General features: G+C 56.6%; 4 protein-coding genes across 6 annotated transcripts in view; 1 reads left to right on the top strand and 3 right to left on the bottom strand.

Annotated features, from left to right (window-relative positions):
• Positions 1-168: 168 nt before the first annotated feature.
• On the bottom strand, positions 169-1,070 carry HDHD3 (haloacid dehalogenase like hydrolase domain containing 3; the record flags this gene model as incomplete). Its single annotated transcript, XM_083807127.1, has 1 exon — positions 169-1,070. The coding sequence occupies one exon, from the start codon at positions 1,068-1,070 to the stop codon at positions 354-356; it is 717 nt and encodes a 238-aa protein (XP_083663253.1). The 3' UTR covers positions 169-353.
• A 273-nt stretch (positions 1,071-1,343) lies between these two features.
• On the bottom strand, positions 1,344-11,162 carry ALAD (aminolevulinate dehydratase). The gene is made up of 12 exons (XM_083807126.1): positions 11,042-11,162; positions 7,468-7,615; positions 7,192-7,242; positions 5,269-5,365; positions 4,593-4,728; positions 4,009-4,092; positions 3,641-3,729; positions 3,277-3,332; positions 2,546-2,633; positions 1,931-2,017; positions 1,585-1,714; positions 1,344-1,482 (listed from the first exon to the last, which is right to left on the bottom strand). Exons 2-12 carry the CDS (start codon positions 7,578-7,580, stop codon positions 1,403-1,405), a joined length of 1,011 nt encoding a protein of 336 aa, XP_083663252.1. The 5' UTR covers positions 7,581-7,615; positions 11,042-11,162; the 3' UTR covers positions 1,344-1,402.
• A 131-nt stretch (positions 11,163-11,293) lies between these two features.
• On the bottom strand, positions 11,294-15,227 carry POLE3 (DNA polymerase epsilon 3, accessory subunit). 3 transcript variants are annotated; one of them, XR_014574411.1, is made up of 6 exons: positions 15,162-15,227; positions 14,947-15,026; positions 14,300-14,385; positions 13,508-13,626; positions 13,153-13,394; positions 11,294-13,028 (listed from the first exon to the last, which is right to left on the bottom strand). XR_014574411.1 is itself a non-coding variant. In XM_083807137.1 (5 exons), the coding sequence occupies exons 2-5, from the start codon at positions 15,010-15,012 to the stop codon at positions 12,868-12,870; spliced, it is 432 nt and encodes a 143-aa protein (XP_083663263.1). In that variant the 5' UTR covers positions 15,013-15,026; positions 15,162-15,214; the 3' UTR covers positions 11,294-12,867. The 3 variants fall into 3 exon arrangements, 2 of the variants coding, with proteins under 2 accessions (XP_083663263.1, XP_083663262.1); XM_083807137.1 differs by lacking the exon at positions 13,153-13,394 and having other exon boundaries at positions 15,162-15,214; XM_083807136.1 differs by lacking the exons at positions 13,153-13,394; positions 15,162-15,227 and having other exon boundaries at positions 14,947-15,131.
• Positions 15,228-22,944: 7,717 nt separating this feature from the next.
• The window catches only part of RGS3 (regulator of G protein signaling 3), a 78,865-nt gene continuing 77,514 nt past the window's right edge, over positions 22,945-24,295 (top strand). Inside the window, exon 1 of the mRNA XM_083807104.1 lies at positions 22,945-22,990. Coding sequence (XP_083663230.1) covers positions 22,960-22,990 — 31 coding nt within the window. The 5' untranslated portion in view covers positions 22,945-22,959. The remainder of the gene's footprint in view (positions 22,991-24,295) is intronic.

Genomic DNA, 24,295 nt, shown 5'->3' with positions numbered 1-24,295 from the left:
TGTCTGCCTCCATCCCTCTGGACAGAATTGGCTTTCTGGAGTGTAGAGATGAAGGACTCTGGGTGAAATGCATCCTGTGCTGCTCCCAGTCCAGTCCCCAGCTCCAGCAGGGGAAGACACCACCACTGACCCTCTCCCGTACAGCATTTTGAAAGAACACAGCAGGAGTGCTGAGCGTGCCAAGTATACTTTATTGTATTAACGACACTATTGCTCTGTGGGCAATGCTTCTCCCTGCACTCAGAAGTGTTTGTTTCTTTTCCTTGTCCCAAACTGCAGCAAGAAATCACAGCTATGAGTGGTTCACTACTCAGCAGCAGCACCGGTCCTTCCCCAAAACGCAGCTGTTGCAGCTACCCCTTCTCGATGAGGGCCAGCAGGTGGCTCAGCGTGGGCAGGACGTGCCCCGGGGGCACCTCTGGCTGCCCACCCTGCCCGGCGGTGCGGAGCAGAAAGCTGTGCATGCCCACCTCTCGGGCGGCCCTGTAGTCCCTGGCGTAGTCGTCCCCGATGTGAGCCGCCTGCTCGGGCAGGACCCCGGCGAGGCGCAGGGCTTGCTCAAAGATCCTCCCGTCCGGCTTGGCGAAGCCCGCGGCCTCCGAGGTGAGCACGAACTCAAAGTGGCGCCGCAGGTTGCACTGCGCCAGGATGTCTTCGAGCCGGTTGTCGAAGTTGGAGACCACCCCCATGCGCAAGCCGCGCCGGCGGCACCGGCTCAAGGTCTCGCTGGCTCCCGGCAGCAGCTCCCAGTTGCGCGCGCTGCAGAAGTCCCGGTAAAGGTTTTCGGCCATCAGCGAGAGGACTCCGTCTTCGTGCACGCCCGCGAGCCTGAAGGTTTGTTTCACCACGTCCAGCCACCAGTGCTTGGAGCTCAGGCCCTGGCCCTGGCCGTAGTTGGGGAAGCGCCTGCTCTGGGCGCCGTACGCCTCCCGGAACGCCTCGCCGAGCGCCTCGGGCTGCACCCGCACGCCGTGAGCCCGGGCCTCGGCGCAGTAACTCTGCCCCACGGGCTGCCGGAGCCGCAGCAGCGTGTCCTTCACGTCCCACGTCACCAAGCGCAGCCGAAGCATCGCCCCCGCTGCGAGCCACGACTAAGGGCGACCCTACGCAAACACGGCGGCGGCGGCCGGCAGCCGGGGGCCGGCAGCGCGCACCGGGGGGCCGCGGGCACCGCCTCCCGCCCGCATCGCCCGGGGGGGGGGGGGGAGAAGTGCGGCCCCGGGGAGGCGGCGGCAGGGCCGAGGTGCGCGGGGGGGGGCTGGGGGGGGAGCCGGGCCGGGCCCGCACCTACCTCCTCCGCGCTGCCCGGGGCCGGCTCCGCCCCGCCGGGAACCGCCCGGCCCCGGGAGCCCGGTCCCGGCCCCCCCCGGCCACGGCCCCCCCCCGGTCCCGCCCGCCGCGCTCAGGCCCGCCCCGCCGCCGCCTCCTCCTTCAGCCAGCGCAGCAGCTGCGGCGCGAAGTACGTGATGATGGCGTCGGCCCCTGAGGGAGGACGAGGAGAGGGGCCGGGAGCCGAGCATGGAACCGGAGCCCGACGCCCCCCCCCCCCCACCACCACCCGGCCCCATCCCGGCCGGTTCTCACCTGCTCGCCTGAAGGCGGCCATCGCCTCCAGCACCGCGGCCTTGAGGCCGAAGGCCCCGGCCTGGGCGCCGTGCCACAGCATGGCGAACTCCCCCGAGACGTGGTACACCGCCAGCGGGTGCGTGGCGTGCTGCGGGCGGGGAGGTCAGCGGGGGACGCCCGCCGGGGGCCCTTTGGCCACCCAGGGCACGGAGGGGCGGCGTCCCCTCCCCGAGCACCCAGCTGCCACGCCAAGTCGCATCCCCGTAGGTTTTGAAATGATGTTGCTGGCCACCCCCAACCTGCTTCCCTTCCTCGGGGGTTACCCCGCGGCCCCCCGTGCCTGCAGGACGCGTGCGGGCCTTACTCGGTCCTTGACGTCCCGCACGAGGTCCAGGTAGGGCATCCCGGGCTTCACCATCAGCATGTCTGCTCCCTCACGCACGTCCCGGTCCTGCGAGGAGAGCACGCGCGCGATCCCTGCAGCTCACGACACCAGCAAGCGCCCTGTTGGTTTTCCTAGCAGTTTTGACCCGGTGTTTGCTTTCCGCAGGGGCCCAGGGCCACCAGAAGGGTTGGGTGAGCCCCTGAAGGCCGCAGGAGCCCATGGACAGGCTGCGATGGAGGAGCTGGCACTGCCCTCGCCAGCTGCCTGGAGAAAGCCAGGGCTGCGTGTTCCTTGTCCAGGGACATGTCCTTGTCCCCCCAAGCCTCAGCAGGAACAGCACACCCAGCTCCACGGCTCCGAACACGCAGTCCTCGGGTCCCTGCTGTGCACCAGCTCTCTGGTGAGCTGGTGGGCACCACAGCTCTCGCTTGTGGAGGGCGAAGCCCCTCAGCCTTTTCGGCTGGCGCGCCTCCCCCCTCCTGCCTCCAGCTTGTCCCAAGCCCCTCTGCAGTGCTGGGTGTAAGGTTTCTTGCCTGGGCGCCGTGTGAGGGTTTTCCAGTCCCCACAGCGACAGAACCGTGAGGTTTGACTCACCACAGCTCGCAGCGCCAGGCCCCTGGCGCCTGGCGGCAGCTGGTAGCATCGCCGGTCTCCGAAGGCGGGTTTGGATTGCGCAGCATCCCTGGGAACATGGCAGAGGGCAGAGATCGGTGCCAGCACGGCTCCCTCTGCCTCTCACCCTGCACGGCTTCGTGTGTGAGGACGGGCTGGGTCAACAGCCAGAGCAGCTGCTCCTTCTTCCCCATCCACACCAGGATGTGGGGACAGCCCCAGCAAGTGCAGGAGCCGTGCTTCCAAACCCAAAGGGCTGGGGTGAAGTTACTTCAGACATTTCCCTTTTGCACTTTTCCAGGCCAGGTCCCTCAGGGACTCTCTTGGGGCCATGCCTTTCTTGGGATGTCTACTAGCTGGATGAGCTGAGGCTTGTCCCGAAATGCACCCTTTGGGGCAACACTGGCTCCTGTGACTCCCCTCCTTGCTGCTCCTGGCAGCTGCAGGCAGCTCCCTCTGCCTGCCAGGATGAGCAGATGCAGGGGTGGGACAGGAGATCACCCAGGAATTCACCCAGCACTTTCCCACCAGCCGGCCTCTCCTGGGCAAGGTACGTTTGTTCCTTCTTACACCGAGGAAGTAGGAAGAAGGTGCTCCAAAGCAACCAGGTAGGCTCCAGCCCTGGCTCTGGCTGAGCCCCATTCCCAAGTAGCGAGCTGGGACACACCTGGCCAGCCTGGTGCTGGCTGGGGCCGTTCCCTGCAGAGCCTCACCTGAAGGGACCGTAGAAGCATGAAGCAAACTTGGCGCTGTAGCTCATCACCGAGACCTGCGGAGAATGGAGCCATGAGGGCCAGAAGCTCTGTGCTGCATCCCAACTCCGGGGCAGTAGCGATTCCCTCCTACGGCTGGTTTATACCCTGCCCCACATCCTCCTTCCGCTGCCGCAGGCCTGGCACCTCGCTTGCCCGTGTGTCTGGCCGAGGACCTTCCCATCCTGCACGCAGCACTGGGGCAGGAAAACGCCTGCGGCGTGTCACGAGCACGGTGGGGGGTTCACTTCTTCCACCCTTTGCCCAGGTCACTTCGTGGCGCGGCCCCCCTGTTGGTGTTGCTCCTGACAGGTCCCACGCTCACCTTGTTGCCCATATCACTGGAGATCAGCGCCTGCTTTATGGCCGCGATGCGCCCATCCATCATGTCCGAGGGGGCAACGATGTGGCAGCCTGCGGGGAAAGGCCGGAGATACCGAGACCCGCCCAGGGCTCTAACTGCCTGCAGGAGGCGACCCCAGACATCTCCTTCTTAGGGCCAAAGCGAAGGGTCTGGGGTCCCTGCAACTTCCTCAGGCGTGGCATGTGGAGGGCAGGTGGAGGCTTCTGCAGCCCCGAGTGAAAGCACTCCCACTGGAGCCAGGGCAGGGTTTGCTTTTGGGCCAGCTCTAAGTGAGAGGGGGCAAGTTTGCAAGAGCCAAGCGTGGGTGCTGCTGCCGGGAGACTGCTCACCTGCTTTGGCGTAAGCCAGTGCCACTTCTGCTAGCCGCTGGCAACTGATCTCGTTCTGGATGGTGCCGTCTTCACGCAGGATGCCTAGGGGACAAACCTGGAGTCGGGCACTGGGCAGCACAGCTGGGCGACTGCCTCAACCCCCAGGGTGGGAGCACGGCTCTCGGAGCAAGCTCTCGAGATGCTCAGAGCAACAGCGGGGAATCCGTTAGAGAGCTGGGTAAGGAGGGGCAGCGAGCAGGAGGCCAACGGCACAGCCCCCGGGAGCTGGACTCAACGTGTGGGTGCTCCAGGGCAAGGAAGGCAGCGATGGGGGACCTGGGCGGGTGCTCAGACGGATTCAGGGACAGGGAGCGGGTTCTTTATCCACATGTGCCTCCCACCCTGTCCAGCTGCTGCCAGAATCCAGGTCTCCCAGACTTAATGCAAGCACTGGGAAGTCTTGAGGCAGGAGCTGGCCTGGCCCCACCAGCACCCAGAGCTCTTCAGCAGAAAGCAGCAAATCCCCGGCGTCCCAGTCAGGGGAAGGTGCTGCTGCGGGACGGTGCCTGAGCAGCGCCCTGGGACCCAGGCTGAGTGCTCACCGCAGTGCCCGTGGGAGGTGTAAGGGCACAGGCAGACATCGCAGGCAATGAGCAGCTCTGGGAAGGTGGAGCGGATCTTCTTGATGGCCTGGATGGCAGGTGTGTCCTCCGCATCAGCGGCAGAGCCTCTCTCATCCTGTGAGAAGAGAAATGCCTCAGGACACAGAGCTGAGGGCCTCCCACCAGCCCCTCCATGGCAGCAGACCTGCCCAAGAAACACACTTTGAACAGCGAGGCCGTGTACCACAGAGCGGTGAGATCACCAGTGGTGGAAAAGGGCGACGGAGCAGTGACACCAAGGTGAGCGCAGGTCTTGGGGCCACCCTGCAGCAGCTCCCAGTGCCAGGCAGGGCCAGGAGAGGGAGCACAGGACGCGCTCCTCTCGAGCCACCCATCCTGCTTGCGGCAGTGCAGAGCTCTCTGCTCTCCTCCACCCTGCAGTGTCGCACCACGTGTTTACAGGGACAGAGCAAAGGCACCCAGGGTTTCCGGGAGCATTTCAGGTGTTGCTGTGGTCTCCCATCCCCATCCTGCTCTGCACAGTGGGGTACCAGTGTGCCACAGCCCCTGAGCTGCCCGTGTTTGATATGGAGACCCCCCTCCAGTCCCACACCGCTCTCCCCCCACCCCGTGGCCACCCCCAGCTCCCTGCCACCACCTGCTCACACACACTGACCTTGGGGACCTTGCTGGGCACCCCGAAGATAAGCACACACTTCAGGCCGTCCTCGACAAGGGGCCGCAGCATCCCTTCCAGCTTGTTGACTCCGTACCTAAAAAGAGCAAATGGAAGTTCAACAAGGCCAAGTGCAAGGTCCTGCACCTGGGCTGGGGCAATCCCAAGCACAAATACAGGCTGGGTGGGGAATGGAATGAGAGCAGCTCTGAGAAGGGTGTTGGTGGATGAGAAGCTCAACGTGAGCCAGCATCGTGCGCTTACTGCCCAGAAAGCCAGCTGTGTCCTGGGCTGCATCAAAGCAGCACAGCCAGCAGGGCGAGGGAGGGGACTGTCCCCCTCCGCTCTCGTAAGACCTGACCTGGAGCCCTGTGTTCAGATTGGGGCCCCCAGCACAAGAAGGACAGGGAAATATTAGAACAAGGCCATAGGAGGGCCATGAGGGGCTGGAGCACCTCTGCTATGGAGACAGGCTGAGGGAGTTGGGGTTGTTCAGCCTGGAGAAGAGAAGGCTCCGGGCTGACCTTACAGCGGCCTGCCAGTGCCTAAAGGGGGCTGCAGAAAGCTGGGGAGGGACTCTGTGTCAGGGAGTAGAGTGGCAGGACAAGGGGTAATGGCTTTAAATTAAAAGAGGGTAGGTTTAGATTAGACACGAGGAAGAAATTCTTTACCATGAGGGCGGTGAGGCCCTGGCGCAGGCTGCCCAGAGGAGCTGTGGGTGCCCCATCCCTGGCAGTGCCCAAGGCCAGGCTGGATGGGGCTGGGGGCAGCCTGGGCTGGTGGGAGGGGTCCCTGCCCATGGCAGGGGTTGGAACAGGATGGGCTTTAAGGTCCCTTCCGACCCAAGCCATTCTGTGATTCTCTGGCTCCATAAAGGGAGGCTGCCAGGCACCAGCAAAGACACCGCGAGTGCCCCCAGGGACAGCACAACCCCCCCCGCCTAACAGTGCTTGGCCACCCAGCCGGCCGTTCGCAGGGCCCTGCCTGCGGGGCCGCTCCGATGGACCTGGGCTCATCACTAACTCGGGTGTTGGTCTGTGAGCAGCGCCGCTCCGCAAGCAGCAGCGGGAGATAGAGGGGAGCTGGTGCTGGGAGGAACAATGCAGGACCTTATCTGGGGCTACGGGACAGTTATCTACCCGGCAGGGACACAGAGGGGGCTGAGCTCTGCTCTGTCTCTGCTCTGAAAGGACAAGCACGCCCTGCCCTTGAATCCCTTATCTCCACTTTCCTGTTGCAGCCCCAAAAGCCAAGTCTGGGCTCACGGTGAGCTGGGCAGCAGGCGCAGTGCCTGGCGCGGCTCAGAGCACGCGCTCCGCCGCGCACTCTGCTTGCACAACCGTGGCCACGGGCCCAGGGCCCAGCAGAGCAGAGCCGTGAGCAGCGAGGTGCTTTGTACGACTTGGCTGAGGTGCCCGGTGCCCTCCCACGCCGACCCACCTCCTGCCGCCCCGCAGCAAGGACAGATTTGGAAATCCTGCCCTACACAAGGTCCTGCCCACCTCCCGATGGGAACATCCCCCTCTGGCCTCCGACCAAGCCTTGCCAACGCCGCAGCGAGCGAGGACAGGAGCTGACGGAGCAACAGGACCCAACGCAGGACAGGAGCCGTGTCCAGCTGCCTCTGGGCTCCCCGTTCTCTCCCAACTTCTCTGCGTGCCCAGCCCACACCGTGCGAGCGCTCTGCGACGTCGCGGGGCCCTGGCACCCTCCCTGCCAGTGTCGGTATTTTCCAAACATCCCGATCTGATTTCTTTCTCTCCTGAAGCAGAGGGATGCTCCCACCCCTCCAGCTGCTGGGGGGTCCCCAACACAGGGAATACGGGGGGCTGGGAGGGTCACCCCTGGCCTGTGCTCATCTCGGGCCCATGTCAGCCCTGCCCGTGGCAGGGGGCACGCGGTGCTGCGTGTCTGTGCTCTTACCTGGCTTGTCCAGGGAGGCTGGCGATCGGCTCCACCACATCAGGGCTGTCACTGCAGAAGTCGGATGGGACAGAGATGTGAGCACTTGGTGTGAGAAGGAAGATCGGAGGTGTGCAGTGCCCAGAGAACCCAGCCCCCATCCCAGGCTTGTCTACAGGGAATCTTTTGGGGTGTCTGAACCCATCCAAGCGCTCAGGGAGCGCCCAAGCCTGTAGCTCTATGTGCGGTCAAGCTGAGCTTGGTTTGTCCCTAACCCAGAGACCAGGGCTCACTCACGTGACAAAAATTGGGTAGATGAGGTTGGAGGCATCGAAGGTGGTTGCTGTGCACTGCCAAGAGCGCAGCACGGGGTGGAAGTAGCCGCTGTGAAGGAGCGAGTCCGCCTGCATCTTGAGAATTCACGAGGAAGCCGAGAAAGGAGACTCTGAAACGCCAAAAACATCAGGTTAGTGGCCGGGTGCTGGTAAGCCGCTGCTGTCAGCACACACGAGGAGGGGGCTGAGGCCGGTGACTGCGAGGTGAGTTAAGAGGGAGCGTGGCAGCCCAGCGTGGTTCTGGTCGGTATCTGGTGAGCTGCAGCAGGGCAGCAGCAGCGAATTCCCCAGGGCATCTGCTTCCCAGGCTGCAGGGGTGAAGCAGGAGCCTCTCGCCCTGTAACCCAGTAAATACCGTAACACCTTGTCGGTGCCCGGCCGCGGGCTCTGTACCACCTCTGCACAGTCTCAGGACTTGCCCAGCGCTGCCTGGAGCTCTGTTTCAGCTTGTGGAGCTGGAACAGCGATCTTCTATGATGAGATGCTCTTTGCTTAATTCATTCTACTTTTGCTTAGCTCTGTGCGATTGTGCGATACAGCTGTGTGACACACAGACAACGGTCGAAAATTGGTCTGTGTAGCACAAAGTAGTCACGGCCACAGTGCGAAGGGGCAGTTACAGGAACGTATGGGCGCTGGGTGAAGAAGAGAGGCACAGGATGGCGCTGGAGCCACGAGGCTATGAACGCCGCGGTTACACAACCCCAGTGCCCACTTACGTACCGCCTGATAAAGAAATGCAAACGTGGGAGTTGGGCAGAGGTGCTTACGGGGTAACAAAGGGCAAGTATTCAGCATGCACAAGCCAAATTCTAGCTGTGTTATCGTTGAAACTTCTTCCTTTAATACTTTCTTTTTCTTTTTTTTCCCTGCAATAACTAGGTCTCACTAATAACAGCTGTGACTAGATAAGTCAGATTTAAGCTTCACAACAATAAATCCTTTGCTTTGCTTAAGCCCCGCTGCCTTTTGCCCACAGAAAAACCTGGGGGGTACCACAGGGCTGGCACCAGCGCACCCAGAGCCGGGGGAAGGAGCTGGCGTTCCCCGGGGACGAGGCGCTCGGCGCGGCACAGGAGCGGCTGCTGCGGCCAGGACGGCCTGGAAAGCACAGCCGAGGGGCAGGCCGCTCCTTCGGGGCGGCTTCGAGCACTTCTGGCTGAGCGCAGCTGCTGTGAGCCATGGGATAACCCCAGCAGCGCCAGCACCTCATCCAGGCAAGGTCCTGCAACCACCCCGAGCGGAGGAGCCTCGAGTAGAGGAGCCAGAGGGGCGGCAGTGCTGGCCCCGGGGCAGCAGCGCAGGATTTAGGGCCCCCGGATCACGGTGAGGGCGTGGGGCCCGGCCAGCTCCCGGGCAGAGGTCATGGCCTCCCCCAGCTCTGCCTCTGCCCAGGAGCCGAGGTTCAGCTTCAGGAAACAAACCAACCGCACAGCACGGACTTTGTTTTGAGAGCTTGAGGGCGGAGAGCTGGGGACTGGCTTCTGCAAGCAGCAGAGGTTCCTCCTCAGCCTGGCGGCCCTGGGCTGACTGCGGGACCCATCCCGGGAGCAGCCCCCGTCCCCAGTCCCACCACGGCCCTCCTGTTTTCTGCCGTAAATCCAAGAACCAGGAGGGATTTCCCCAGCAATAAGCCTCACTGATCCTCTCTCTACCCACGCCCACCGTGCCCAGCTCTCTGCAGGACACAGAAACCTCTGGGTCTGCCCGCCAGGACCGTGGTCCAGGGAAAGACGTCTTACACGGGCACTTGCTACAGCAGGCAGCGACAGAGCTGGTCAGGAGATGGCTCCGTTCCTCTGCAAAACCTTTAATTTGAGGTGTTCACCTGTGCTACACTGGGATAAGCTCAAGACCCTTCAAACATTCCCACACAGAGCCAAGTTCCCAGTCTGCAGCAGACCGCCCCACTTGTAACAGGGGCATCACGTTCAGGCCGGGCTTGAACCGAGCCCTCGCATTCCTAGCTTGGGGATACAGAAAGGGCACCTCTCGCTTACTTGCCAGCTTACATACATAAAAGCACTATAAAAAATTACAGCGGTGTTTGCGTGGGATGCAGACGAGCTGACGGCGCGCTGGCAGCGTCACGGCGCCCCTTAGGAAATAACTGAGAGACCGGGGCTGCTGCAGCCCGTCCCTGCTCGCCGAGAGCCCCCGGGCGCCGCTCGGGCAGGGCTCCAGGCAGGCTGGCAGCGGGCAGCCACCGGGAACAAAGGGTTCAGTGAGCAAAATGCACCTCGAGAATCCAGAAAATGCTCCGGCAGTTAATCCCGTGGGAGGCAGGGGAGGGGGACCGGGTGGGATGGGAGGCAGCCGGCCGCGGCTGTGCTGTACGGGACAGATAGAGGCCACCACCCTCGGTGGGGAAGGTCCCAAGGGCCTGCGGAGCGGGGATAACAGCCGCAGCTGGGGGTACCCCGCTGCCTGGGGCCCCCTTTGGCAGAAGCTGAGCCGCTGCATGCCCTGAAACCGCCCGAAAGCCAGGGCAGGGCTGCGGCGGGCAAAGGAAGGGCAGCGCGAGCGGCTGCGAGGTGCGGCCCGGCCGGGAGATGTGTCCCCATGTGCTGACGGCCCCAGAGCCACGCAGATCCCCGCACGGCTCCCACCCTGCTGCAGCTTAATTAACAGCCACTAACAAAGGTCAAGGCGTTAGGAAAGATTTCATCTTCCGTCTGGAAACCAGTGCACTCTGAGATGCCGAGGGAGCATCCATGTGGGAATCGGCAGGGTGCCACCACTCGCTGCTTTGCACCTTCCCCACGGCCCCAAAACCCGGTACAGGTCCCTGCGGGGCACAGCCGGGCTTGAGCTCTCACAGTGCCTCAGTGCCGGGGTCCTGGCACCAGCAGCGGGCTCAGCACCGCGTGCCAGCTGGGTGCCTGCCACCGGCTTCGTCATGAAGCACAGCCACGGAACGGCCCGAGCTGGAAGGGACCCACAGGGGCCATCGAGTCCAACTCCTGGCTCCACACGGGACCACCCCACACCAGCCCCTGTGTCTTGGAGCTTTGTCCAAACGCTCCTTGAGCTCCAGCAGCCCGGTGCCATGCCCACGTCCCCGGGCAGCCTGTGCCAGCCCCGGACCACCTGTGGGTGCAGAACCTCTCCCTAACACCACCCTGACCACCCCTGTCCCAGCTCCGTGCCGTCCCCTCGGGTCCTGTCGCTGTCCCCAGGGAGCAGAGCTCAGCGCCTGCCCCCCCGCTCCCCTCGGGAGGAGGCTGCAGGCCGCCAGGAGGCCTCCCCTCAGCCTGCTCTGCTCCGGGCCGGACAAACCGAGCCCCCCCCCGGCCGCACCGCGCCCCCGGCCCCTCGGCCACCCCTGCAGCCCTGCTCGGGGAACGCTGCAGGGGGACGCGGACGGGAAAACCGCCGGGCGCCGGGCCGGGCCGGGCCGGGCCGAGCCGGGAGGGCGCTTCCCGGCCGCGGAGCGCTGCAGCAGCCCCGGGCACAGCGGGGGGACACCGGCACCGCCACCGGCCCGGTGCCGCCGCCCGCGGGCTCCCCTCCCCGCCGCCCCGGCCCGCGCTCACCTGCTGCCGCCGCTCCTGCCGCGCGGAATTCGCCTGGCCCCGCCCCCTGATTTGCATAGCCCCGCCCCCGCCCCTCCTTCCCGGGGAAGAGGCGGGAAGTCTCGCGCGGCGGGGCGCGGGAAGGCGGCGGCCGCGGCCCCGTGCGCGCTCCCGGCCCCGTGCGCGCTCCCGTTCCGTCCTGCAACCCCCCCCCCCCCCCCCGCCCTCGGCCCTGAGCCCAGCCCGTCCTGTGGAAATGAAGGAGGCAGCGGCTGCAAAAAGAGTCTGGCTTTTATTTAACTATCGGTCCCGCCAGAGCACGCGTCCCACACAGGTACGAGAATATAAAAAAAAGCTAGAAGCACCCCTTCGTTGGTAGTTAGACCTCGGGAAGACGTTGTCAGTGCGGCCTTGTCTCCTGTTACTGACTGTGTGCCAGTGGAAAGCGGATGGCAGAAGATCACTGGTGATTCAGCTCTCTCCGGGAGCTGGGTCTCTGCGCGTTGTCACTGTGCCATAAAACTGGCAAGGCTGGGGAGCTCTCAGGGGGGTTCTGCATCAACTTTATAAAACACAGGACGTACTACTCCTCCCACGTGCTCCTGTTTAAGCTGCACATCAGCAAAACCCGGGGGGTTTACTTAAATGTACCTAAAATGTTCATTTCCTTTGCTAGCTCTCAGTTAAGTTGAAATATTAGGTTTATTAGTCTTGAAAAAAGATCGGTCAAATAATAAAGCACTGCGTCCAAAAGAAGCTTATTCTAACAGGTAATTCTGCTGGTTTGACCCCATTTTCTCGATGGGGATATGTAAAAAATTCACAGACTTGAGGCTGGCCTTCCTACGTAGGACTGCACTGCCCTCGCTGCACTCCTGGAGGTAGGCTGCACACCCTGAATGTCTTCTGAAGTAATTAGTCCACTCCAATTCAGGAGGAAAAAAAAACAACACACTGCTATTCTAACACGACATTTAGACTTGCAGAAAAACCACCGACCTGCCTGCAGGAACTGCAGCTCTGTGGAGGAGGGAGGTGAGACCACCAGATCCACTGCTGCCCTGCAAACATCCCACGCGAGCCAGCCTTCCTTTTACTATTCCTCATACACATTTTTCCAGTTAGTTTTGCTTCAGATTTTTCATAAAAAAAAAGTAAACCCTCTTCATCTCCAAGGGTTTTAAAGACACAAAACAAGCACTTCTGGTATTTAGTTTGCATTGTAAGTACGGTGAGGTTTTTTGATTTAGATTCGTTTAGGGGAGAAAACCAGCTCAGTTCGCTGGCCCTTGTACAGCTGTGCTGCGTTGCTGCACACAGCTGGTAAGGCTGAAGGACACCGCAGCACTGTCAAAGAGCAAAAAATAGAAGGCACAGGCAGAATGCAAGAAACTAAAGAAAAAAAACGTTACATAGACGAAAAGCTTAAGCGGTCAGCTTCTAAGGCTCTTAAGATCATCGTGTAGTCTCTAAGCCCCAATGGGTTAACAAAGATTCAGCCTCTGACTTGGCTTAACGAGCTTATTCAACAATTCTCTCAGGTTCTCCTGGGCAGCTTCTATTTTTTTTTTTTCATTCTATTTCAGAGCCAGCCCAGCACAAATAGCCCATTGCTGCCGGCTCAGAACCTGGGGAGGCTGCCAAGCCCCCTGCGCGCAGGGATGAGGTGGTCCACCCGCTAAAAATGTTTTAGCCAAATCCTTTATATACAAGCTAAAGTCAAAAAGAGATGGACCCCAAAAGAACAGTACAATGCTCTACTGGAAACAAGAGGGGACACAGCAAGATTTCTTTACAGCGTTTATATCCCTACAAAAACCCAACCCCTGCACGTCTCATCAGCAAGCTCAGTTGTCCACCTCCTCCTCCTCGTTTTGTTCTTCTTCCTCCATCCTTTCATCATCATCATCATTCTCTTCCTCTCGGCTCTTATCTTGTTCCTCTGAATCTGTCTTTTTGTCTTTATCTTTTCTTGCTTCTTTCTTTCCTTTCTGTTCACGTCTGTAAACTAAAAAGAAAACAGTGAAAAACTGCAAGCCAGCCACTGCATGAACATTACAGTAGCTCAAGTCCAACGTCCACTAGCTCTCCAGGCTTAAAGCAGGAGCAGTGAACTCAGAGCAGCAACTCACCCTATTATTTGAGCTGTGCTGACCAGCTCCATAGGAAATCACGTTAAGTTTCAGCAGAAAAATGCTGAAAAGGTCGCAGGAGTTCACATTTACAGGCAGCACCTAAGACTTTCCTTAGATAACATAATAGGGGATTGATACCAGATGAGACTTTCTCAATCCTCATCAGTTGTGAAATAATGTTATCCCAGTTCTGCTAAGGTGCACATTATTAATCCCCAGGCAACCTGCAGTGTAGGATGCTGGGCAAAGAAAAGAGAAACAAGACAGGCAAGTAAGTGTTGCTTGTCCAATGTTCAAGGAAAACAGGACTTGCTGCTGCTTCATTTCCCTCGACACGAGCTGAGGACGATACCTTCCAGGGATTCTTTCAGAGGGCCTACAAATCGCTGAAACTCCATTTCCTCCATGGCAGAGAGAACATCGCCAGCATTCAGGGTTTTCCTCTTCCCCTTCATGGCAAAGTTATTTGCACTAGGCAAAAACAAGAAGAAGACAGATAATTGATAACTGTCATCAATTTATTCTTGTTTATCAAAGACACAAACAACTTCAAGAAAGAAAATCTCCTAAATATTCAGGGCTTTTAAATCACTTACTATAATAGTTTAAGATGCCCTCTCGCTTACACTGCCTGTTAGTGTTTTCATCTAGTTGCATTGCTTTCCCACATCTTTAAGTTTTCTGCTTGCGTGAATCTTTTCTATGAATAGCCGGGGGAAAGAAGGAGAAAGTCTGAACACGGGCTACAAGGCAGTAATTCCAGAAAGCCATGAGTACTCAACACCAGAAAAGCAACTGCTGGCAGAGCATTTTCTGGGCAGACGCCCACCCGCATGCTCCCCACCCCCCAAAGATGTTGCTGTATCCACGTGGCCAGCTCCAAGGCTGACTCTGCTGGCTCACATCTGCCCAAATGCAGCCACATGGCGAGCCTGGAAAGTCAGCCAAGGGTTCTTGCCTTCATCAAGCTGTAAAAGGCAATCCAAACCAAACTATGGCAATCTGGTGGCGTGGATTATGCTAAAGATTATTTTATTTAGTCTGACGGTACCAACACACAGACTGAAACAGATCTCCAGGACAGCCAGCATAGAGGTGAGTTATAAACCAAGTGCTCCAGTTATGTGATGCAATAAATTCTTACCATGATGTTGCATAGAGCACGAACACGCTTGCTGCTCGAGATATCGCGCTCCGAGCTTCTTTGGAAATGTTCACTCCATCAGGAAGCTAGAAAACAAATTCAAGTTTTATCAGCAGCTGCTGTAAGTGACTTAAACTTGCCTAACGCATGTGTTGGTTCTTTGACAGCATTCAGAGCACTGAGCAGGACTGGAAACTGTGTGCTGATCTCAGACGCTACCACAGGAAGTTTGATGCCAGCCGAAGGCCCCCAGAAACGCGACTGTTTTCTCTCAGGCACAATAAGCCGTGCAGAGGCAAAGACACTTCGGCCTCAGCAGTGGAGGCGGCCACCACCTCACCTGGTGACCGCCACGCTCCCGATACCCTGCGAGCCCCCGAGCTGCTCGCTGACGGCCCCAAACCGAACACCCCCCGCTAAGTGACCGACGTGGGGAAGGTCCCTGCCCAGGCAGGGCGCGGCCTCTGCCCTCTGCCCGACAGGGCCGGACCTCCCCGGGCCTTTGGGCGGCAAACCCGCGGCACGGGGAGCCCCGGCGGGGGCGGGCGGGCTGTGCGGGTGTCCGTCTGTGTGTGTGTGTGTGTGTCCGTCTGTCCGTCTGTTTGTCCGTCCGCCTGTCCGCCCGCAGCCCCCCGGCCGGCACCCACCGCCTCCTTGATGATGCGCGTGATGACGGCGTTGGGCAGGTTCAGGTCCTCCGGTCTCTCCGCCATCCTGGGACCCCCCCCTGCAAGGCAAGGACGGCGTCACGGGGAGCGCGGGGCGAGCCCAGCCGGGCCGGGCCGGGCCGGGCCGAACCGAGCCCAACCCGGCCCGACCCAGGCCCGGCCCGGCCCGGTCCCGGCCCCGCGCTGCCGCTCACCTCCGCCCCGTCCCGGCGTGCCCCGCGGCCCGCCCCTCCCGTCCCGTCCTGCCCCGCGCCCGCCGCTGCCTGGCGACGAGGAGGCGCCGGAGGGGCGGGGCGGGGCTGGGAGGGGGGGGCTGTGAGGGGACGGAGCTGGGCGGGGCAAGGCGGAGCCGTGGCGGCCTGAAGGAACCTGGGGGGGGGGGACTGGAGGGGGCCCGGGGGGGCTGAGGGAGTTGGTGGGGGCCTGACCCGATGGGGGCAGGGGGGGCAGGGGGCGAGAGGTGTGGGTCTGGTGCCTGTGGGGCAGGGCTGGTGTCTATGGGACAGGGTTGGTGCCTGTGGGGCAGAACAGGTGCCCATGGGACAAGATGGGTGCCCGTGGGGCAAGGCTGGTGCCCATGGCGCAGGGCTGGTGGCCATGGGACAAGATGGGTGCCCGTGGGGCAGGGTTAGTGTCCGTGGGGCAGGGCTGGTGGCCGTGGGGCAGGACAGGTGCCTCGCCCCCTCCATGGCTCCCTGCCTCTCCCTGCAGCAGGAGCCCCCACTGGGCCTCCGCGGCACCCCCGGGGCACCCCCGGCCTCACCCCCTGGGCCTTCGCCTTGCGGCCGCCAGCAACAACAGTGAGGAGCCTCCGGCGGGAGCAATTCCTGTGCTGGCACCTGGACCTGGCACAGAATCACAGAATCGTCTAGGTTGGAAGAGACCTCCAAGATCATCTAGTCCAACCTCTGTCCTAACACTAACAAGTCCTCCACTAAACCATATCACTAAGGGCTACATCTAAACATCTTTTAAAGACCTCCAGGGGTGGCGACCCAACCACCTCCCTGGGCAGCCCATTCCAATGCCTAACAACCCTTTCGGTAAAGAAGTACTTCCTAATATCCAACCTAAACCTCCCCTGGCGCAACTTTAGCCCATTCCCCCTCGTCCTGTCACCAGGCACGTGGGAGAACAGACCAACCCCCACCTCTCTACGCCTCCTTTAAGGTACCTATAGAGAGCGGTGAGGTCTCCCCTGAGCCTCCTCTTCTCCAGGCTGAACAAGCCCAGCTCCCTCAGCCGCTCCTTGTAAGACTTGTTCTCCAGACCCCTCACCAGCTTTGTTGCCCTTCTCTGGACTCTCTCGAGCACCTCCATGTCCTTCTTGTAGTGAGGGGCCCAAAACTGAACACAGTACTTGAGGTGCGGCCTCACCAGAGCCGAGTACAGGGGCACAATCACTTCCCTAGACCTGCTGGCCACACTGCTTCTTATGCAGGCCAGGATGCTGTTGGCCTTCTTGGCCACCTGGGCACACTGCTGGCTCATATTCAGCTGCCTATCAACCAATACTCCCAGGTCCTTCTCCGCCAGGCAGCTTTCCAGCCACTTATCTCCCAGCCTGTAGCTCTGCTTGGGGTTGTTGCAGCCCAGGTGCAGGACCCGGCACTTGGCCTTGTTGAACTTCATGCAGTTGACCTCAGCCCATCGCTCCAGCCTATCCAGATCCTCCTGCAGAGCCTTCCTGCCCTCGAGCAGATCGACACACGCACCTAACTTGGTGTCATCTGCAAACTTACTGAGGGTGCCCTTGATCCCCTCATCCAGGTCATCGATAAGGATATTAAAGAGGACCGGCCCCAGCACTGAGCCCTGGGGGACTCCACTAGTAACCGGCCTCCAACTGGATTTGGCTCCATTCACCACAGCGCGGGTGTCGGGGCGTGCAGGGCACATGCACTGCCTTCAGTGAGGCCGTGCCGCCTGGCAGACCCCTGCCCCATAACTGTCGTGCCTGGCCTCAACTTCTGTTCTGTTAATTTCACGGGATTTTCCCTCTTTTGATAACCTGATGAGGTAATTAAGTAAACTCACAGTGCGAGAGGGTAATAGGTTGGTCGTAGCACCGCGCTGTGTTGGGGTGATGCTTGAAGCTGGGAGCGGTAATTGGCAGTGCAGCCTTTTTCCCCAGAAAGCATGCATTTTCCTGTGGCAGGGGCAGTATCGTAATGGGGATAGTTTGTGGGCATTCGTGAGACAAGTTTATAGGTAACGGTTATAGCTTGCATTCCGTGTAATAGCATGCTGGGGATAGCGCGTGGCATTTGGAGCACACAGAGGTCAGACCTGAAGGAAGGCTTGTGTGCGTGACAACTTGATTACTTTTCCACTTATAGTGATTGAATTAATAAAAGGCTATCACTGTACATTCAAATCACGTCTCTTGAGTCTCATTTCCAGCACGCTTTGTTCTGCTGTTAACTCTACGGTCACCCTGTGGCTCTTGGAGGTGAGGTGCTGCAGCAGGTGTTGCATTACTTTTTAATGAAATAACAACTGATTGAGCTGGTCCGTTTGTAACTGTAACAGACGGTGCTAATGCCGGCCTTGGACAGGCTGTCGACTTGCTGTTGTTAGAAGAGTCATCAGAAGCTTGGTTTGTTTTCTGTTTTGCCAGAGGGCGAGGTTGTTTCCTATATGCCTAATTTAAGAACAAAGCAAGGCAGAGTTGTGTTATTGTGTGGCGGAGGGGGTAGGCTGGAGTTAAAACGGAGATGATGCTGGCCCAAAGCCAGGGGCACGACCCAAGGCTCCTCTGCTCGTGAGCAAGGCTTGTTACGACGGACCCTCTTTCTTGGATGCAATGGTCACTAACAGAATAACAAGAGTGTGTGTGCTTCACTGTAAGCTGTAATTCATGAGCTGTAAGTCATGTTTTATATGTTTTATACGTGATGAGACCAGAAAAGGTATTTGAGTATGAAAGCTCTGGAGCTGTGGGATGTGATGCCAGCTTGTCAGCCTGTGGTGGCCTAGGATGGGTATACCTGAGGAGAACCCACAATCTGATTCTCTACGGTTTTGTGCTGTTAACTTTATTTTATACTGTATATATCCTCTTTGTTTATTTATTTATGTTTCCCGCTAAATTAATTTGCACAAATTTTCTGTTCTGCAGACTGTTGAAACAGATGATACCATCTTCCTGCTCTCCCTACCGGTGTGGTTGCAAAGATGATGCCTGCAGGTGTGAGCCAGTGGGGTGAAGCCATTTGTGGCACGGTTACTTGAAAATATCCGCAGTGCTGGGATACACCGAAGAGAATTGGAGAGGAACGTGCTTAGATCTGTTTAGAAAACTGATTCAGGTTTTACAGCCTTAAAGAGAAAATAAAGTTATAGTTAAATTCTTAATTTCACTGAAGGAAGGAAAAGAGCATTCTTACTCTTGGAAGAACTAACTTGGAATCCTCGTGAAGTTAAGGCAGTTCTTGTTTTTCACGTGAGATAGTTGGTCGAGTTGAACACTTCTCCCAGATTATTTTGGTTTATTTTTTAAGATGGAAACGATCATTAGGTTGCCCAGTCTGACCTATATAACAGGTGTCTCCACCAGAATTTATCTCAATAGCTTGTTCAAATAAAGAATCTCTTTGGTAAGGTAAACTTGACTCCTGACCTCAAGGAGAAGATCATTTATTGCTTTTCTTGGCAGGTGGTTTCAATGACTTGTTGTGAAGTTTAGGCGCTCAATTTTCAACATGATTTTTTTCCTCATTTATATACATAAAACCTCACTCATTAATGATTTAATTCTACGTGAGAACCTCAGCAACTTGCTTTGGTTAGGTCTTTGTAAATGAGTTCTGTATATCAGACTACCAGGAACTTGCTTTACGAACTCATTGATCACCGCTTTCCTAGTGATTGCCTGTAGGTGTGATCTCCCATTTAACCAAGTGATTCATCAGTATTAGACAAATCTTGTGGTTCTGTCCTTAAAGGGTTTTCTTCTGGCTGTCCTCAAGAATTGGATCACCACTGACAAATAATCAAGAAGAAGGAATTGCTGTGCTTGCCTTCTGTAATTTCTCAAGGTAGCGCTGTGCACAGGAGTCTGGCTGTTGTGGTTGCAGTAACCTTCGTGCTCTTGGAAGGGCTGAGGGGCTGCAGGTCTCGTGTGTGGCTCAGCAAACACCGTGGTGTGGGAGATAGCAGTTTCTTGCTTTTTTACCACGTAGGCCCTGGGAGTGTGGTCTGCATAAAGAAAAATTACAGTTGCTATCAGGTGAATTCTTGTTTGCCTAGCTGGAAATGCTGGCTGCTGTATAAATGGGGTCAGTACACCAACGGAGCTGCTGTGGCAGTACACTGCATAGTCTTTAACCATTAGGTCCCCAGTGCTCATCTTAGGTTTGCTTTACTTTTCTCAGATTAATTTCTGTCACCAGAACTTGTGAACATCTCCCTGAGCCAGTCTTCGAGGAGATAGAGCAGATGTTCCAAATGTCACAGGGCTCTTTCCACCTCTGCTGCACCTCTGAGATTCTAAAAAAGCTCAGAAGAAAATACTAATGTCAGGTGAATTACTCTGAACACCCACCTTCTGTGAGTTTTAAGCCTGTGGTAAGGGTGGGCAGGAGGCTGGTAGCCTGCTTGTTTTTCTCAGAATATCACAGAAATATTGCGTCTATGTTTCTGTTGCAGTGGACACGGAGCTTACCGAGTGCCTTCTGTACTGTGCGGAGCACACCGTTAGTATAGATGGTCTTGAATCTTGCTTAACTTCTGTGAAAATGATACTTCAGTACCATCGTGACAAAATAAATGATTTTAAAAAATTACAGACTATTCTCATGTAGAGTAGTTACCGGGGAACAAATATATAATTTCCATTATTGTTGAAGCCCTGCTGTGATAGATGTGATACAAGGAATGCAGGTCCTGTAATATTGAGGCTGTCAGTGACTCAAATGACGTCTGGTTTAACCTTTTCCCCTTCTCAAAACTGGGGAGGAAATATGCTGTAAAGTGGTTCACGTACCCGCCGAAGCTCCGATCCATGCAACCTTCGCTCTGTGCGCTGAGCACAGCCCCGCTGGTTCTGCCAGGGTTGCTCTCAGGCTGCAAGGTAGGTGTAAGTAAGGCTCTGTTAGTCCCTGAGCCTGCAAATTGTTGAGTGTATTCCTACCCCGGTAGGCTTGTGAACCAATTCACACCCCTTCCCCCTCAATGACACGAACCCAAGCCCGTGTCTTATTGCCTCTGTCGGTGCTTGTAACAAAGAGGAGACCAAATGTTCACAAAGCTGAAGGCAGGCACACAGCTCAGATCAGAGTGACTTCAGTGGTATGGGATATTGTTACAGGCATTTGTTTTTACTAGTTTCTAGTTTAAATTTCTCTTATCTTAGAGACTGTCCCTGGCTGCTCTGCTTTTTTCGTTTGTTCGTTTTTGGTTTTGAAAGCAAGTAAGTTTATTATTTTTATTTTTAATATCTTCCAAATTGTCAAGTATAACAGTCCTGAAATTTGATTCCAATGTTTCCAATCATTCCTTTTTCTCCATTTCCTATAGAAAAAATAGCTACCGCAAAGAGGAGCCCAGTTCCCAGTGCAGCGTGCTAGCACGTAGGTGCCACTCACACACTTCTCTTCCAACCTCAGGTCTTGTAAGGGTAGATCACCTCTGATTAAGGTTCTCAGATCCAGTTCTTTCATCCCTGAGATATCATTCAGGGATCCTCTTTTACCATAAGCCAATTCAGTGGTTTTGACTTTGAAAAATGACCAGCCTGAAGTTCTGCTGATTGAATAGATGTTCCTATCTGACCGAAGAAAGATATTTGGACAAATTATGTGTACAAGCTAAGGAGCTATTTTCAGCTGCATGTACCAATTATTACATTAATGGTAACTTTGTTAATTCACTTTGGAAGGTTAATTCACTTTCCTTTCAAAGAGGAAACCTGTAGGGTAACCTCTGATTTGCCTTTCATACTGCTTGCTTGCATTTGTTTCGCCATGAATCTTGCTTCTGTTTGTACTGCAGCTCAGAAAGACCTATTTTTCCAGGCCTGAACTCTGCAGCAGGGTCAGACATTATCTCACCTAGACAGATGAACCTCGTGCTCTTTAATAGCATTGGAAAAGTGAATGTTTTCAGCCTGGGGGAAGGAAGAACCCCTTGCTGACTACAGAGAACAGAGCTGTCACGAAGTGAGGTATGTAATAATCAGGCTATGCTCTGCTAATTGATCCAGAAGGCAAATGAATCTAGAGAGGTGGCTTAAGGTGGCCACGTTAAGGCTGAACTAATGGTATGTCACCACCCAAATGGGACAGTTTTCGGTGACAGTAAGCTGTTGGACCTGCCTGGCAGTAACACACACCTTCATTCCTGGGGTTCGGTTTCCAGGCCAGAAAGAGTTCATTTTCCGCTGGATCAGTGAGCTAAGCTGGCTCACGGAGGGGTCGGGTAGTGCCAGACGCTGGGCGAAGCAGCACGAAGCAGAGCCCAGGTGCCCAGTGCCTGCCAGCTGGCAGAGCAGCTCAGCCGCCGAATGTGAGCACAGCGTCGGGCTCTGCACACAATTCAGCTCAGGAGACAGGCAGTAACTTTTTAAGCTGTTTCGGCTTAATTGCTTTGGTCCGTGTGACCACACCAAGGCAAAAATCATAATTCCCATGGACCTTTTACTAGATTAAAACTTATCTTTTATGAGAAATGTTTTAAAGACTGAGGTCGATCGTTATATCATTTTTATTGCATTAAACTGAATAAGCAACAGCTTAGTACTTAGCATTTGTCCAAAGCCAGTAATCCACAGCAACACTGCAGGCTCAGAATTGGCTCAGAAAAACATACCTGTAGAAGTGTCTAATTATGGTGTAGCTATATACTAGCTGGGAATGTTAAGTTTAATCCCTAGTGTGATAAGGATTCTCCCCTGCTGAGAGGTGCAGATTTGCAGGAGCATGGTGCCTTGAGTGCATCCTGCCTACGGTGTGAGCGGACACGGCAGCAGCTTGGCAAAGGCAGCAGCAAGGACCATGTGGGGATGTGGTGCTGGTGCCGTGGCTGGCTCACAGATTTGAGCTCCAGTGGGACACGCAGGCTCCAGGATGCGAGCAGAGCCGGTGAGGTGTTTCTAAAGATACCCTTGCAGCAGGGGAAACCTGTCTCTTGGTCCCAGATTGGAAAAGGATTTAGTAATCAGCCAGTCTGTGGCTCTGCTGGTTCCTCACTGGCATTTTTCAGGGAAAGACTGCTGTGCTTGCTGCAGAGATGGTGTCGGGGAACCCCTGCTACGCCCTGGACTCGATGTCTGCTGCAGACCCCAGGGAGAGAGGGTTGCAGCAGTTCCACTGCTGGGAGAGTGCTGAGGTTTTGCGTCCGCCCGTTATGGCAAACTTTGGCAATCCCAGCAGGATTACCCAGAAATAGCCTTTCTGTTCCTAAAAATCCTCTTGTCGTCTGGGAAGGCAGGTAATTTTCCCAGACTGATTTAGTTTTGTTGTTTCAAAGCCAGCTTTAACCTTGGAAGTTTTCTGTGAGTGTGTAGCACCGTTTTGCCTGGCATAACTGTGCGAGCACATGTTTGGTTTTGAATATCCAGCCAAAGGCAGATCCTAGTGCTGACAAACTGAAGTTTGTGACGGAGAACTGTGTTAAATTTTAAAAGAAAGTCATTAACTCCCAAGCCAACCAGCTGAATGTGCAGTTTGCTGGGGACTGTAATAGAAATGCAGGTTAAGGTCAGTCTCCAGGGGTCTGAATGTTAAGAGGGAAGTTAGAAAGAGTTGGTAACTCACTGTTGGGAGCCTGCAAAGAGCGGGGCACGTCTCCACTGTCTCTTTCTGGCACGCAATTTAATTTGTGACTTCTAAGTCACAACCTCTGCTCCCTTTGGACATTTCTGCGCTGTTTTTTCCCCCTCCTTTTCAGCAGTGCCAAGGTCAAAGGCTCGTGGCAGCTAAATCACAGCGTGAGCGCTGGGTGCTGGTGCTCGGACGTTGCTGGGGCGAGGGACCGTCCTGCGTGGGAGCGATGGAGCAGCTGGGAGCGCCGCTGCTGGCAAGTGAGTGCTCGGGTGGTTCCTCCGCGGAGCGCGCGGTGCTGCTCTGCCTGCTGTGCGAAGCGTGCGTTACAAGCGGGCAGGTGCCTGGTTATCACCGCCGAACCACATCCCGGTGCGTGGAGGAGACGAGGAACCGTATCTCCCGCAGGCCCTTGGTGGGGTGTCGGAGATGCCCAGCTCCTTGTGGGACTGCGTTTGCCAGCGGCAGACCGTGGGGCTTTCTGTTAGTGCCATGCGCTGCAGGATGGAGTGGGCTTGAGCCTGCTGGGTTTGAGAATTAGGACTGATTTTTGCAGCTGATGAACCTCAATCCCTCTGCATGTGTGGGGCTCCCATGGCTTTGAACCCTCAGAGTCCCACAGGGACTCTTCACCTCTTCTGTTATTTTGTTTGGATGGGAAAAAACCTCTCTAATGGGATTCTTTTACCCAAATCTGTGAGACCGGCTGCTTTAGAGAAACTGTGCATTTATTTTTTTACTGTCCTGTTTGTCTTTCCTTTGGCCTTTTAACAGCATTTTGCAATAAATACAGGGAGAGGGGAGACTTTGTGTGAGCCTGGGGAGCTCCTAGGAGACAGGATGGCCCCGTGAGACACCTCCAGCTGCGTGTGGCCCTGTGCCAGGGACTGCTGCAGGCTTGGCGGTGCTGGAGAGGAGCAATGTAAGCTGCGGTCTTGGTACTGCCGTGGGGATGTGAAGTAGGCAAGGACAGGGCAAAACTGGGGCTGGTGCGCGCTCTGCTTGTGTTAACAGAGATTCAGGGAGATCGCTGGGGCTGTGGAGTGGGTCCCTTGCTTGTTTCCCCAGTGGGACTGCTTGGTGTTGTGTGTTCTGTGGGTTGAGATGTGCTGTGCTGGTCACTGATAGCTGGGATGCTGTTCCCTGAAACATGCAATCCCACGTGTCTTTTTTCAAAGGACTAGTACATTTGTTGGGATAAATTCTCAATTTGGATGGTTGGCAGATGGAGATCACCAGGAATGTCAGCAAACGGGTTCAGCTGAACAAAATGAGGGGAAGAGTTTTTATAAGTGTGAAGGGAGAAATGTTCTGACGTGCCTGTTCCCCTTAGAAATCGCTCTGTATCCCTGAGCAGTGTCCGTCCAACCTGATTACTGGTTCCTGATTGCCCAGGACAGAGCCTTGACACCATTTACCTGTGAACTGCGTGTGGTGCTCCAGCATCAACAAGGCTTCTGGGGGACGCGGTGAGGGATGGATGCTGGGGCTGGTGGCAGGGTCCTTCTTCAAGCCTCCCGTCCCAGGGGGTGACAGCAGCTCTGCCTGTGACCCAAGGCAATCGG

This window comes from Anser anser (genome assembly GCF_964211835.1).
Source record: "Anser anser genome assembly, chromosome: 21".
In the NCBI taxonomy this organism is placed as follows: Eukaryota; Metazoa; Chordata; class Aves; order Anseriformes; family Anatidae; genus Anser; species Anser anser.
The sequence above is the reverse complement of the archived record's forward strand: the minus strand, read 5'-3'. Positions and strand labels throughout refer to the sequence as shown.